Source organism: Cutaneotrichosporon oleaginosum (assembly GCF_008065305.1).
Source record: "Cutaneotrichosporon oleaginosum strain ATCC 20508 chromosome Unknown ATCC20508_contig07, whole genome shotgun sequence".
Taxonomy (NCBI): domain Eukaryota; kingdom Fungi; phylum Basidiomycota; class Tremellomycetes; order Trichosporonales; family Trichosporonaceae; genus Cutaneotrichosporon; species Cutaneotrichosporon oleaginosum.
In genome coordinates, this window is record NW_027072176.1 from 875,385 (window position 1) to 888,158 (window position 12,774).

Genomic DNA, 12,774 nt, shown 5'->3' on the forward strand with positions numbered 1-12,774 from the left:
CCTCTCCTCATCACTCATCTCCTCCTCCTCCTCCTCCTCCTCCTCCTCATCGCTCCCAATCACCCCATCCACTCTCACTTTCCTGTCACTCCCACCTCCCTCACCTTCTTCGACTCACCGCCGCTTCAACTTTCTGCAGCCCACAACACTCACTCGCCATCTCGGTCTCCTGTCCCCTCACCTCTCACCTCTTCCACCTCCCACCTCCCACCTCACCCTCGGCGCACCCCCCCGTCCCCAACCACAACCTTCAAATACAAGCAGTAAGTCTTGCTCCTCATTCCCCAAATCAGTCACCCAGTCACATGTCCTTCGGACCGCAGGGGAGCGCGCGCGCGCGCGCCCGCGCACACACACACAGTCAATTTGGCTAGCGCGCTCCCGCATCAACAATCCCTCCTGCAAGCCTCTCCGCTGCTCTGTATCCTGCACCAGCTCAACGAGGTCCCGGCAGGCCCGCCAGGGGTCGGTTACACTGTTTGCGCGCCCAAACTCCACCTTGCCACACTGCTGGCTCAATCAGTCACCGGCCACTGGGGGCGTTGACAAGCACGAGTAGCCTCCTCTCTTCGCGACTCTCCGCTCTCTGCGCATGCTCTCGTGTCGGTCGCACACGCCGTCGTCGCCGTCATTCCACTTTCCCGCAGACCGGGCTCCTCCCCGCCTGACGTTGACATAGCAGTAGCCCCTTTTCGCATACCACGCGCCCTCGACTTACTGTCGCATAGATAAGACAACCACGCGCATCAAGTGAGTCGCCTCACGCGGCGTCGAGTCCCGACGCACACTGATCGCGCACAGACACCGAGCTACGTAGATGGCTGTTACCGATCGCTCATTCCGACGCTCGATGCCAGCCCGTTCCTCCTCTGCCGTCACATCATTACCAATATTTGAGGCTTGCATCTAGTCGCCAACAACCACTCGACGCACCTCATATCTTCTGTCCTCTCACAGCGTCTATACGCCAGACCCACCGCGGGGACCACGGTTCCCCATGTCGCCAGCCGACCGGGCGGCTGTGCCACAGCCGGCGGCGGCGGCTCCACAAGGGGCACAGGCGTCCGCGCAAGTGCCCACCCAGCCACCGCCTGTGCCCCCACGTCGTCGGAAGCTCTTTCAGCGACGAGACCGCACACCGGAACCAGCACCCCTTCAACTCTCTTCTCCTCCTTTCTCCGCAGAACCATCACCTCTGCCACCCCAGCTGTCCCCATCTGAATTGCCGCCGCCGCCGCCGCCGCAGCAGCAGCAGCAGCAGCAGCAGCAGCAGCAGCAGCAGCAGCAGCAGCAGCAGCAGCAGCAGCAACACCACCAGTCGGCTCGGTCAAGATTCAGGAATCTCTTTAATCACGACTCCAAGTCTCCAACAGAGGCCGTGCGCGCGCTCGGGCAAGGCCTGCCATCCGCCTTGCGATCTGCGGGGCCCGAGTCACCTGTATCTCCCAACCCCCCCATCGAAATCGAACGGCAATCCTCGCGCCCAGGGTCGCGCCCAAACTCTCGTCGCGGTTCATTCAAGGCTTTCGCATCTTCATCACGTGTTCGCCTCGACGTGCCCGAGTCTCCGCCCCCGCTCCCGCGAACACGCAAGCACCTGGGGCACCTCGGAAACTTGCACCTCGGCTCGCGCAGCACACCAGATCTGGGTGCCGCAAAGCGCGCACAGCAGCAGCGCAGTAAAGCTGCAGCAGTCGAGGAGACCGGAGCTGAGACGACTGGCAAAAAGCGCGGGAGAGTTTCGCTTGGCATGCTCTTTCAGTCCAGACATCGCTCCGTCACCGCTCCAGTTGTCAAGCCGCAGGATGAGGAGGAAGATGAGCAACTACCGCAACCTCCCTCAATCGCGGCTGCCGCAACAGCGGCGGCCAAGTCTGCACCAACATCCCCCGCCACGCCCACGTTTGCATGCCCAAGCTGCGAGGCGCTTGACATTACAACCCCTCGTGCAGTCCCGCGTTTGCCATCACATGGTGCCGGACACGGACGCCAACTGTCACGCGCACCGTCACACTCGGCTACCCGCATCAGTGACACACTGCCGGCGCGCGGTCCTCCCAACGCGCTCTACAATAGCGTGTACAGGTACGGGCATTCCGCGAGCATGAGTAACATGCACTGTGCGCCACCCCCTCTCGGGATGAGTTTGTCACAAACAAGTCTGATCCGCTCGCGCAGCAGTCTCCACAACCTCTCACGAACCAGCTTGCACAATAGCTCAAGGACGAGTCTACACCACAACGCTTCGCGTACAAATCTTGGTCTGGGCTACGCGAGCACTCACCCCTACAACGCCTCGAAAGCCAGCCTGAGCCTGTCGCAGACATCGCTCGTGCTTCCAGATAATGGTCGTAACCAGCTGCTTTCCAAGGATCACTATCACCTGCGGTTTGCCGCAACCTACATTATCAACCTCATTGTGCCGGCCTTGCGGAACGCCAATTTCCAAAAGTCGGAGCGTAATTTGGAGATCAGACGGATCACCGAAGATCGCCTTACCATGTTACAGCGGATGGAGAGAACATGGGGCAGTTCATGGTCGGAGGCTGCAGCCGATCTGCTGAACGATACCGCATCCGACGTACCCCTCGAGGTGCAGGAAGCCAAGCTGAGGGCCTGCAACATTACTGCCACCGCAAAGGCGCGCGAGCGCAAGGTGTTTGTAAGCGCCCTTGCCGACGGCATTGTCTTTTGCTTCCTCTTCAACAGACTTTTCTCGTCGCAGCCGTCGCGCATTCAGCGCGTCAAGGTCCCCAAAGACGAGACGCGCATCAAGGCCAACCTGAACCGTTTCCTCACGGCGTGCCGCGAAGTCGGCGTGCCCGAGAGCGAGATGTTTGAGATCAGCGATCTCGACGAGAACTCGTCCGAGGGCCTGGCCTTGGTAGCTCGTACTGTCCTCGTTCTGGCGCAGATGGCAGCTCCCACAAACGTCCCGCGCGTGCGTATTGGGCTCCGGACGTCGACTCAGTCGGAGACGTCGCTATCCACCCCAATGCCAAAGTCACCAAGTCTCTCGGGAGCATCCTCCACGTCGCCTTCGCAGAGATCGTCTGGCGTTACAATGGTCGCGCCGCGGACGCTGGGAGACCGCCCGCTTCGCAGCAGCTCGAGTGACCTGCTAGCTCGACTCCAGAGGGAGAACAGCATTAGCAGCGCCGCTACCTCGTCCACCTCAACCGTCCACAAAGAGGCCGCGCGAGCTCCCAGTATCGTGCGAAAGGTCTCCTCGACGGTCACCCCTCCCTTGTCGCCAGTCCGCGTTACCTCTGCTGGCGCTCCGCCGGTGCCCACGTTCTCAAACAGTGCCACCGGCCTATCTTCCAATGGGCAACCCATCCCCACTATTACCACCCCTATGCCGGCACCCGTGGCTGTGGCGTCGACAGCGCGGCCCCAGCTGATGCGCGCAGCTAACCGCGCGCAGGTCTCGTTCGCATCGGACTCGAGCTCCCCACGTGTCTCTGGGCACGAGTGGAACAGCAGTATCTCGTCCGCGCATTCGTCGTCGTACCTCACGCCGTTGCAGGAAAGAAGCCCGCCTCACGGCGTCAGCGAGCGCATGCCGCATGAGCGTTCGTCACACGAGCGTGGCCAGTTGCAAGAGCGTGAGCGCACACCCAGCCTCGTCAGTGCCAGTTCCCACGTCCCCTCATCATACTCGCGCTCCAGTATGAGCGCGAATGGCTTTAACGGGCCTGTGCCAACTATCATTGGCGAAGACTTCCACCATCCTTTGGACGAGCCAACTATCATCGATGCGTCGTCCCCACCCGAGTCGTCGCCGTCGTGCAACTCGCCCGAGGCGCGTAACCTATCTGAGCACACTCTGCAGGAGGCGAGACGCAAGATCATTGGCACCCTTCTCTCCAGTACAGAAGACCTGTCCCTCTCAAATCATATTCAGGACGACGCTCGCGGCTTTGCGTTGTCGCAGTCACTGGCTGCTCTCGAGGGTTCTTCTCGCCCCCCTCTCAACCCACGACGGTCCGACAGCCCGCGGTTGCGCCCCGTATCGCGTGGCGCGCGCGCCCAAAGCATCGAGCTGGAGCAGCGCATGGACGAGGAGAGCGCGCAAATGCCGCTGCGACCGATGAGCGAGCTACCTCCTCGGCCCCGCATTCGTCGGTCCAGTGTCACTGGCAAAATCTATGTGCCAAAGCGCCCGCAGTCTCCCGCTTCCCCCAGCCTTTCGATGAATGGCGGGATCGTTCAGTCGCCCCAAGCTCTCATGGACGCTGGGTCTGAGTTTGGCGTGTCGCGCATCATGACCAAGGAGGAGCGTCGACGCTCTGCCGACTGCGTTGGCCAAGGGCCGCCCGCTGGCCGCATCATGAATATGCGCAACCAGTCGATGGTGAATCTCCCTAGCCGGCGCACGTCGACACTTAGCCGCGATCGCGAACGCGACAGCATGGTGCATGGCTCGCTCCAGATCCTAGAGTTCACCAACTCGGAGGGTCATGAGAGCGTGCGATACCAGCTTGGCAACTGCATCGGGCGCGGTCAGTTTGGATCGGTGTACCGTTCACTGAACCTCTCAACGGGCCAGATGGTCGCCATCAAGAGAATTCGTCTCTCGGGCGTGAAGGAGAAGGAGGTGCGCGACGTTATGCGAGAGGTCGAAGTACTTCAGCGCCTTTCGCACCCCGGCATTGTCAAGTACGAGGGCATGTCGCGCGACGACCAGTTCCTCAACATTGTGCTCGAGTTTGTGGAGAATGGCTCCCTTGGCCAGACCCTCAAGGCTTTCGGCAAGTTCAACGAGCGCCTCGTTGCGTCGTACGTCGCCAAGATCCTCGAGGGTCTACATTATCTACACTCGCAGGGCGTCGTGCACTGCGACCTCAAGGCGGCAAACATCCTCTCGACGAAGAATGGCAACATCAAATTGTCTGACTTTGGAGTGTCGCTTAACATGCGCGCGGTGGAGAACTTTGCAGAACGTGCCAGCATCGGGCGGACGGTTCTCAAGAACGAGATTGCCGGTACACCGAACTGGATGGCGCCTGAAGTTATCAAGCTCTCGGGCGCATCGCCCGCGTCGGACATTTGGTCCCTGGGTTGCACAATCATCGAGCTCATCACTGGCAAGCCACCGTACTCGGACGTGCCCAACAGTATGACCGTGCTGTTCCGCATCGTCGAGGACCCAATGCCGCCGATGCCTGAGACGTCCTCCGAATTGCAGGATTTCCTCAAGCTCTGCTTTGTCAAAGAGCCTGCGCTGCGACCAACAGCCGCGATGCTGTTTGAGCACGAATGGGTTCGCGCTGGGCGAGGCGACCTGCTCGCCCGACCACAGGACTCGCTGCCATTCTTGCGCAGATTGAGCCAAGAGCCTGCGCATCACCGGATCGAGGCGCAGCGTGTGTTTTCGCAGGCATCGCAGGCCGGAGCGAGGTCAGCCTCCGCTTCGATGATCGACCTCGGCGACACGGCACACTTGGCACAGATGAGCATGATCAGCCTTCACTCGCACGTCGTACATCACAAGGACGAGCGGGAGAGTAGCCCGGAGGTGTCTGTGTCGGGCGGCAAGGCGCATGCGCTGGTCAAGACATCGTTCGCCAAGCCCATCACCTGCCACGTCTGCCTTCAGGCGCTCAAGAAGCAAGCACTTCTGTGTCAGACTTGCGGTCTCATCACGCATGCAAAGTGCTCAGAACGCGCGCACCCGAAGTGTGATGTGCGTGAGCAGCTTGCCCTTCTTGCGCACCACCAGGACTGGAGTGTACCCTCGTCGGGCACCAACTCGCCCTATGAGCCCAAGGGACTGGGCATCTCCTCACTCCCGGCGCGCCTCTTTTCACGAAACAAGAGCAAGAGCTCGCTCGCCGTCCCCTCCAACACGTCGCTCTCAGAGTCGCGCAACCGCTACTCCAGTGGGGGAAGCACGCCGGGCCACCTCTCGCCAGGTCAGGAGCCGGCGTCGCTACGGTCGCGCGTGAGCGATCATTCGGACGAGACGGGCACGGGCACGGGCCCGCGCCATCCGAACCCGTCGACATCGCTGCTGCGGATCGACGAAGACGCGACGTATGATCGCCCGGTGATCCGCGTGGATGAGCCTGACGACCGTGAGCGCAAGATGCCGCCACCGGTAGAGAACCCGGGCAAGCGCCGCTCGGTGCGCGGAGACAAGAAGGGCGAGTGCGTCGTGCAGTAAATGTTTACTCCTGTTGTGCTTTTAGCTGTAGCACTTGATAGTCGGGGAGGGCGACACATGCATAGGCCTGCCTCGCGAGTTTCCAGTTTCGTCAAAGTGATGCAAGACGACTTTCTGACGACAGCGAGTGGCACGCGCTCCGGATTAGCTCCAGGCGTATCCTCTTAAGCTGGACAGACCAAAGCAGATTATCAGTCGACTCCCCGGTCCACTTCTGCAGCTAACGCTCACCATCGCACCATACAGTACATTTCTTCCTCTTCCTCTTTGACTGCACTTCCCGCGAACTTCCGACTACCGACATACGAGCCTCAGATGGACCTCGACCGTACACACCTTTTGACTCCCCGGCGGAACTCACAACCTACGCCGCTCACGCTACCCACCAGGGCGCCGGGGCCTGGGGCCACGTCTCAATCGTGTAAGTCCCATCGCCGACAGCGGCGCGATACTCGGCGTGTGAGAGCAGGGCGAGCGAGTTCTCGAGTGAGGCCGCAGAGACATGCGCGAGTCCAAGCGCAGACGAGCGGCTATGTCGTTCGCGCACAACGTCGAGGATGCGGGACTTGAGTACGCCAGCAAAAAGCTCGAGGCCTCCGTCGCCCCCGCCCCCGCCCCCGCCGAGCCCGAGAAGCTGTGGGTCGAGCTCGTGCAGCCCCACAAACAGATACGAGGTGTATACGCCGGAAGAAACGATGGCGGCGAGCGAGTCGAAGATGTCCTCAGTCGCGCTTGTGAGGTTCATAATGCGCGAGGGCACCGGCGTGTCGTCGCCGGGGTAGGTGAGATGCCGGCGGAGGGCGCCGTGCGGCAGGGGAGCAAAGATGAGGACGGCGGTGTTACGGCATGCCTCGCCGGCCGAGCCGGTGGGGAAGAATGCGCCGCGGTAGCTCGCGTCGACGAGGACGTTGATGACGTGCTTGCGGGGCGAGGCGGTGAGTGCAGCGGTGAGCATGTCTTGGCCGAGAGACGATGCGAGGGAGAGGGGCGAGAGGACGACAAGGTCGACGACGGTGGGTGGCGCGCCGCGCCACAGGCCGCCGGCGACGAGGCGGCGCAGCACGCGCGGCCGGCCCAAGTCCTGCGGCCAGGCGTGCACGACCGTCTCCCACTGGAAGCTCGGAAGGCGGACCGTGCTGTCCAGCACGCGGGTGTGGGCGAGGCGGCGTGCCCACGCCGCATTGTTTGCCGCCAGCGGCTTGCCGGGCAGCACATCGCCGGCGGGGGAGAGGAGCGCGAATAGCGATGTCGGCGGCTTCGCGTAGCACCCCGCACTGCCCCACTGGACTATGACGGCGTGCGCGAAGAGCGCCGCGTCCGCGAGGTCGCGTGAGGTGCGCGACGCGGCGCGGAACGCGAGCTTACCCGCGTGCGGAGAGAGCGCGATCAGGCGCTTGAGGATCGCCGGGTGCGCCTTCGTGTCGAGCGTGCACACCGCCGGGTCGAGGGCGGGCCTGCACGCGCCTTTGGGCGCAGGAGATGTGGTGGGCGGGTGAGGCTGCACGATCGTCATGAGTGAGTAGCGGATGATCAAAAGAGGTGAGAAGCGGTTGCGCTTATGTGGGCGGCGATCGGTGCGAGCGGGCGAGTCGCAAGTCAAGCCTGGACTGCTGGCGCGGCTGTCCGCGAGGAGATGGCGTGTTTGGCAGTATGGCGTCGGTGGCGCTCAATGCCGTCCGAAGAGGCAGAGGGGATCGCGACGGCTGGCAGGCTGCCAGCCTGCCAAGAAGCATTCCAGCGACTTGCCGGATCAAGGACGACAAGAAATACAAATACGACGGCGGCGTCTTGCAGGTCGCCGCTGGATGGCGTGTGAAGCCGGCGCTTCGGTTGTACATAGTGTTTCAGTTCGAATTGGCACATGATGTGGTCAGAACAACGGTGGGTGTTAGCACCAGATTGAAGTGAAAGTGCAACAGAAAGATGTTTCTCTCAGCTTGCTGGCGTCACGTGAGGAGTTAGACCGTCAGCGAACCACTATCACCGTTACAACCCATGCAATTCATCGCCGACTGCTTACATACATCTACTCCTGCTCGTTGACCCACACGGCGGCGGCGCCCATGCCGAGACCGATGCACATGGAAGTAACGAGGATCTTGCCGTGTGTGCGCTTGATGGCGTTGAGACCCGTCGCGACTTGGCGCGCACCCGTGCACCCGAGGGGATGCCCGAACGCGATGGCGCCGCCGTTGACGTTGACCTTGGCAGGGTCAAGGCCAAGCTTCTTAACACAGTAAACCATCATGGAGGAGAAGGCTTCATTGATCTCGAACATGTCGACGTCGTCGACCGTCAGCCCTGTGCGCTTGAGGATGGCAGGGATGGCGATGGAGGGCCCAATGCCCATGATGCGAGGCGCGAGGCCGATCGAGGTCGTTGCGACGTGCTTGGCCAGAATCGGCAAGCCGAGCTCCTCAGCCCGCCGCCGGGTCATGAGGAGGACGTAGGCGCCACCGTCGGTGATCTGAGACGCGTTGCCGCCTGTGGTCTGCGATGGAGGCCACTGAGCGAACGCGCCGCGCAGCTTGGCGAGCTTCTCGGGCGTCGTGCCCGGCCGGATCCCGTCATCCGTGTCGACAACCGCACCATTGATGGTTACGGGAGCGATCTCGTCGGCGAACACGCCCGCCTTCTGCGCCGCCTCGGCGCGGTTGTGCGACTGCGCGGCCCACGCGTCCATGTCCTCGCGCGAGATGTTGAACTCGCCAGCCACCTGCTCAGACGTCCAACCCATGGGCTTGGCACAGTCCTGGCCCATCGGCAGCGCCATCGTCTCGGCCGCGAGCTTGGGCGCACCGTCGTCCGGGTTCGAGGTCATGTGCTCAAACCCGACTGCGAGGCCGATGTCAATCTCCCCGTTCCGGATCTCGTTCGCGATCGCCTGTACCGCCATCAGGCCGGATGAGCAAAAGCGGTTGATGATCTGCACGGGAGTGGTCTCGGCTGCATGTTAGGGCTGCGCAGTGAAAAGGGAGGGGGGGGTAGGGGACGAGCTTGTCGGACGACTCACGGAACCCAGCAGTGAGCGACGCCGCACGCCCTGCGTATGGTGCGCCAGGGGTCAGCACAGTGCCGATGACAATGTCCTCGACGAGGGCGGGGTCGATGCCAATGTCCTTCTTCGCGGCCTTGAGAGTCGCGATGAGGAGCTCGTCGGAAGAGCACTTTGAGAAGCCGCCCTTGCGCGCCTTGCCGAGGGCAGTACGCTTCGCGCATGTCACGACGATGTCATCGGCGTGCTTGGCAGTGAGGCGGTCGACGCGCGAGTTGCCGGTCGAGGGACCGAGGTGGCCGCCGATGGTGTTGATGCGGTTCGCCATTATCGAGGTTGTGTACGAGATGAGAGTATGTAGGGTGTGCAGTTGAGGAGGAGAACGGAGGTGAGCCTTTTAGAGTAACCGAGAGCGAGGAGAGGAGCCGCAGTGCGGAACTCGATGTCATGCAGCTCGCGGAAATCTCGGCGCCGACGGTCCAGCTGTGAAGGGATAACCGGCTCCCCACCCAGTCCCGGCCGAGATCCCGACGCGGCGACACACCGCACGGCCGTCGACATCTGGTGGGCGTGGGGCAGGATAGCCGGGCTATCCCCGGGAACTCGGACATCGGCGCTCTCCGCCCCGGCACTCACCCAAATCGCCGCACGTCCGCAAGATTAGATACTACCATATATGTAGACATCGCTTGTGTGCGCCAAGAGTAGGTCCTACAGATGCGCTACAGGTCATGCGAGGCAGATATGAGGCCTGCGGTGACGGTAAACTTGTATGCCATGGCGGCCTTGTCGTCCAGCAAGGCACGACGCGCCATGTTGTGGCAACAACCTCCATTGGGTCATCTGTTGCACGTCCGCCATCACCATCCGCTTCTGCCGCACAGCGCTAGTGCAGATGCATGTCCATCCCGCTGATAGACGGGGCTGACTACCGCAGCAGTATTGCGCTGCTCCGTGCAGACTATGAAACAGCAAAGAGGGAGGGATGGAGGAGAAAGGGGTCGTGCTCCGCCTCCGCCTCTTGGATGTCCTCGGACGACACCCACCAGCGTTCTGTCTCGAGCTCATATGCCTCTCGCCCCACTTTGGAGCGGTATTGCGCGTGCGTGAGGAACACGCAGCTCCTAAGTGTCGCCCCCGGCGTTTCCCTGACGATGCGCTTTGCAGCGGCATACAGTGCGTGCACAGCGATTTCGAATGGCAGCACCTCGTTGCCCACGCCGCCGAGGCCGAGGATCTCCCCGGCCGTCTCCTCAACGCCGACGATAGCGAGCGCGCGATGCCTCGCCGCGGAGCGCACGAGAGTTCCGAAAAACGACGCATCCGGCGAGGCGGCGGGGGGGCCGCCGGCCCACTCGCGCACGGGGCGGAGGATGAAGACGGTCAGATCGGCAAGGTGGGGCAGCACGAGCGTGCCGTCGTGCAGCCGCTCAGACCCGTATTGGGCCGCATACTCGACGAGCAGGACGTGGCGGCGCGCGCCGACGTGCGCGTGCCCCTCGCTCCCAACGGGGAGGTAGACGCCGTACATCCGCAGCGGGGGCAGGTGGATGTGGTCGACAAGAACGTCTGCGCCGACTGGCGGGTCGAACTCGGCGCTGAAGCGGCGCAGATGGCGTACGCGCGCGGCGAGCGGGCGCAGCGCGGGCGCGTAAAGGTCCAGCGTACGGGTGAGGCGGAGGGCGCGTTCGGGCGCGAGGATGGGCGCCCCGCGGATGTCGCGGGCGCGCAAGATCCCCGAGGTTACGCGGTCCAGCGAGAACCACGGTTTGCCGGATGTTGGTGAGGCGAGCACTGGCGGGTCCGGCCGCCGGATGCGGTAGGCAACATGCCGGAAGAGCAGGGCGTCGATGCGGTCGCAGATATCGTGTGAGGTCGCGCGGAGGGCAAGGCGGGTCGGCTTGTCTGCGTGTGCGATGATCGCGTCCAGGAGGTGCGGGTAGGCGTGAAAGTCGAGGGAGAGCGTGGGGGGCGCGGAGGCCGGCGGGGGGTTTGGATAGAATAACGAGATGGAAGCGGAGATGGTGTCGAGCAGCATGGCGGGGGCTAGGTGGTAGGGAGAGGCGCCAGATGGTCGCAGAGAGTGGTATCATTGTAGATCGACGGCCGTCGGCCAGCGCTAAGCCGTCTCATGACGGCGTGTGCAGCCGCTGCAGCCTCGCTGGCAGCAGTGCCGTGCCTGCGCAAGCGGCGTCGCGCTAGTGGCGTGGTCCTGGCCCGCCGATGATAGCGGAGCAGCAGGCTACCGGCTCGAATTTGTGCGACCTCCAGTGTATGGGGGTGTACAACAGGCCGCAGGCGCATTGGACTCGGCTGTCATATCATGAGCTTCGTTGTATTGGCACGTTGGCCAGGCGGTTGATGGACTGGCGGATTATTGAAGTGGCAAGGACGTGAGTCGTCCAGTCTCCTAAAGCCACCCTACGAGAAGACAACCGCGCGATCCAAGCTCCTTCCGGGGTCCATTATCCGGAGAGAGACCTATGCCCAACACCACAATGCGAGCGTCCAAAGGTACTCTGGGACCGAATGGTGAGCCCAGCCACTCACTGCCTTGCCTTGCCTCGCCTGCTGGCGGGAAAGTTGTCACAGCTTTCATCAACCTCCACTCTCAACGCCTACAACACATCTCCCGGATTACCAAATCACTTTCGGCGGCGCACGGACCGCCGCCCGGACCTACCCTCAGCTACAGCGACACACGCAGTGCACGCGACGACTTGTTTCTCGGTGGCGGGCGCGGTCCACGCGCATGCTCGAGCGACTCGGACGGCCGTGCCTCCTTCTCGGTGCGTTCGTGCATGGCGCGATTGGTGAGGCCGTGTTCTTCGTCCTCGTCTTCGTCTTCCTCATCCTCACGACCACGGTTGCGGACTTCATTGGCGTACGCAGCTAGTTCGGCCGGCGTCGCGATGTGCTCAATGAGCAGTGTGGGCGGGATGGGGATAGGCCCGTCCTCCCGCTTGGGCTCGCCCTCGCGCGACGGCACTGGGTGAGTAGGCGTGCGTGGGACGTGATGACTCACCTGGCGCGTCGCGGACCCAGGCCAGGAGGCGACGCCAAAGGCGGGCGAGGGGGCGTGGAGGGAGCATGGCGGTGGGTCGAGGTAGGTGGTGAGGTGGGAGTGACGAGTGATGACGAGGAAGAGGCGAGGAGGTTGCGCAAATGATAGACGGCGACGACGGCCGCACTTATCGGACCGCGAGGGATCGAGGGACGTGAGAGGATCGACGCAGCCACCGCTTGGACGTGAGTCACCCGATCATGGGATCGGGCGAGGCAGGTCATAAGCTGAGGCCGAAGGCGGAGGGCGTATATGATGGCGAATGGAGACTGTCAGTCATGAGAGGGGCTGTTAGTGCTGTTAGTGGACAGGACGCCGCCGCAACCTTGTTTGCCTTTGGGCTGGATGGCACGGAGGAGGCGGAGTCGTGCGTATTGTGTAAGAGACGATCGAGACAGGGCGTTGGCGCGCGTCGGCGTGCGTCGGCGTGATCGAGAGAGGTGATCTGCGGATCATTTCGTGCCAGGCATGCCGGACCAGCGGATCTGCCGGCCAGCAAGATCTACACACGGGGGAATGAAGTGCCGGAGGATAACAGAGCCCGTT

The 12,774-nt window shown here is 62.7% G+C and overlaps 4 protein-coding genes across 4 annotated transcripts; 1 reads left to right on the forward strand and 3 right to left on the reverse strand.

Moving 5' to 3' along the window:
• Window positions 1–4,552: 4,552 nt before the first annotated feature.
• On the forward strand, window positions 4,553–6,169 carry COLE_07570 (uncharacterized protein; the record flags this gene model as incomplete). The annotated part of the gene is made up of 2 exons (XM_065626555.1): window positions 4,553–4,920; window positions 4,954–6,169. 2 exons carry the CDS (start codon window positions 4,553–4,555, stop codon window positions 6,167–6,169), a joined length of 1,584 nt encoding a protein of 527 aa, XP_065482172.1.
• A 373-nt stretch (window positions 6,170–6,542) lies between these two features.
• COLE_07571 (uncharacterized protein) lies at window positions 6,543–7,682 on the reverse strand (the record flags this gene model as incomplete). Its single annotated transcript, XM_018424032.2, has 1 exon — window positions 6,543–7,682. One exon carries the CDS (start codon window positions 7,680–7,682, stop codon window positions 6,543–6,545), a length of 1,140 nt encoding a protein of 379 aa, XP_018276605.2.
• Window positions 7,683–8,195: 513 nt separating this feature from the next.
• Window positions 8,196–9,492, reverse strand: COLE_07572 (uncharacterized protein; the record flags this gene model as incomplete). The annotated part of the gene is made up of 2 exons (XM_018420955.2): window positions 8,196–9,115; window positions 9,183–9,492. 2 exons carry the CDS (start codon window positions 9,490–9,492, stop codon window positions 8,196–8,198), a joined length of 1,230 nt encoding a protein of 409 aa, XP_018276606.1.
• Window positions 9,493–10,125: 633 nt separating this feature from the next.
• COLE_07573 (uncharacterized protein) lies at window positions 10,126–11,202 on the reverse strand (the record flags this gene model as incomplete). The annotated part of the gene is made up of 1 exon (XM_018425536.1): window positions 10,126–11,202. The coding sequence occupies one exon, from the start codon at window positions 11,200–11,202 to the stop codon at window positions 10,126–10,128; it is 1,077 nt and encodes a 358-aa protein (XP_018276607.1).
• Window positions 11,203–12,774: the final 1,572 nt, after the last annotated feature.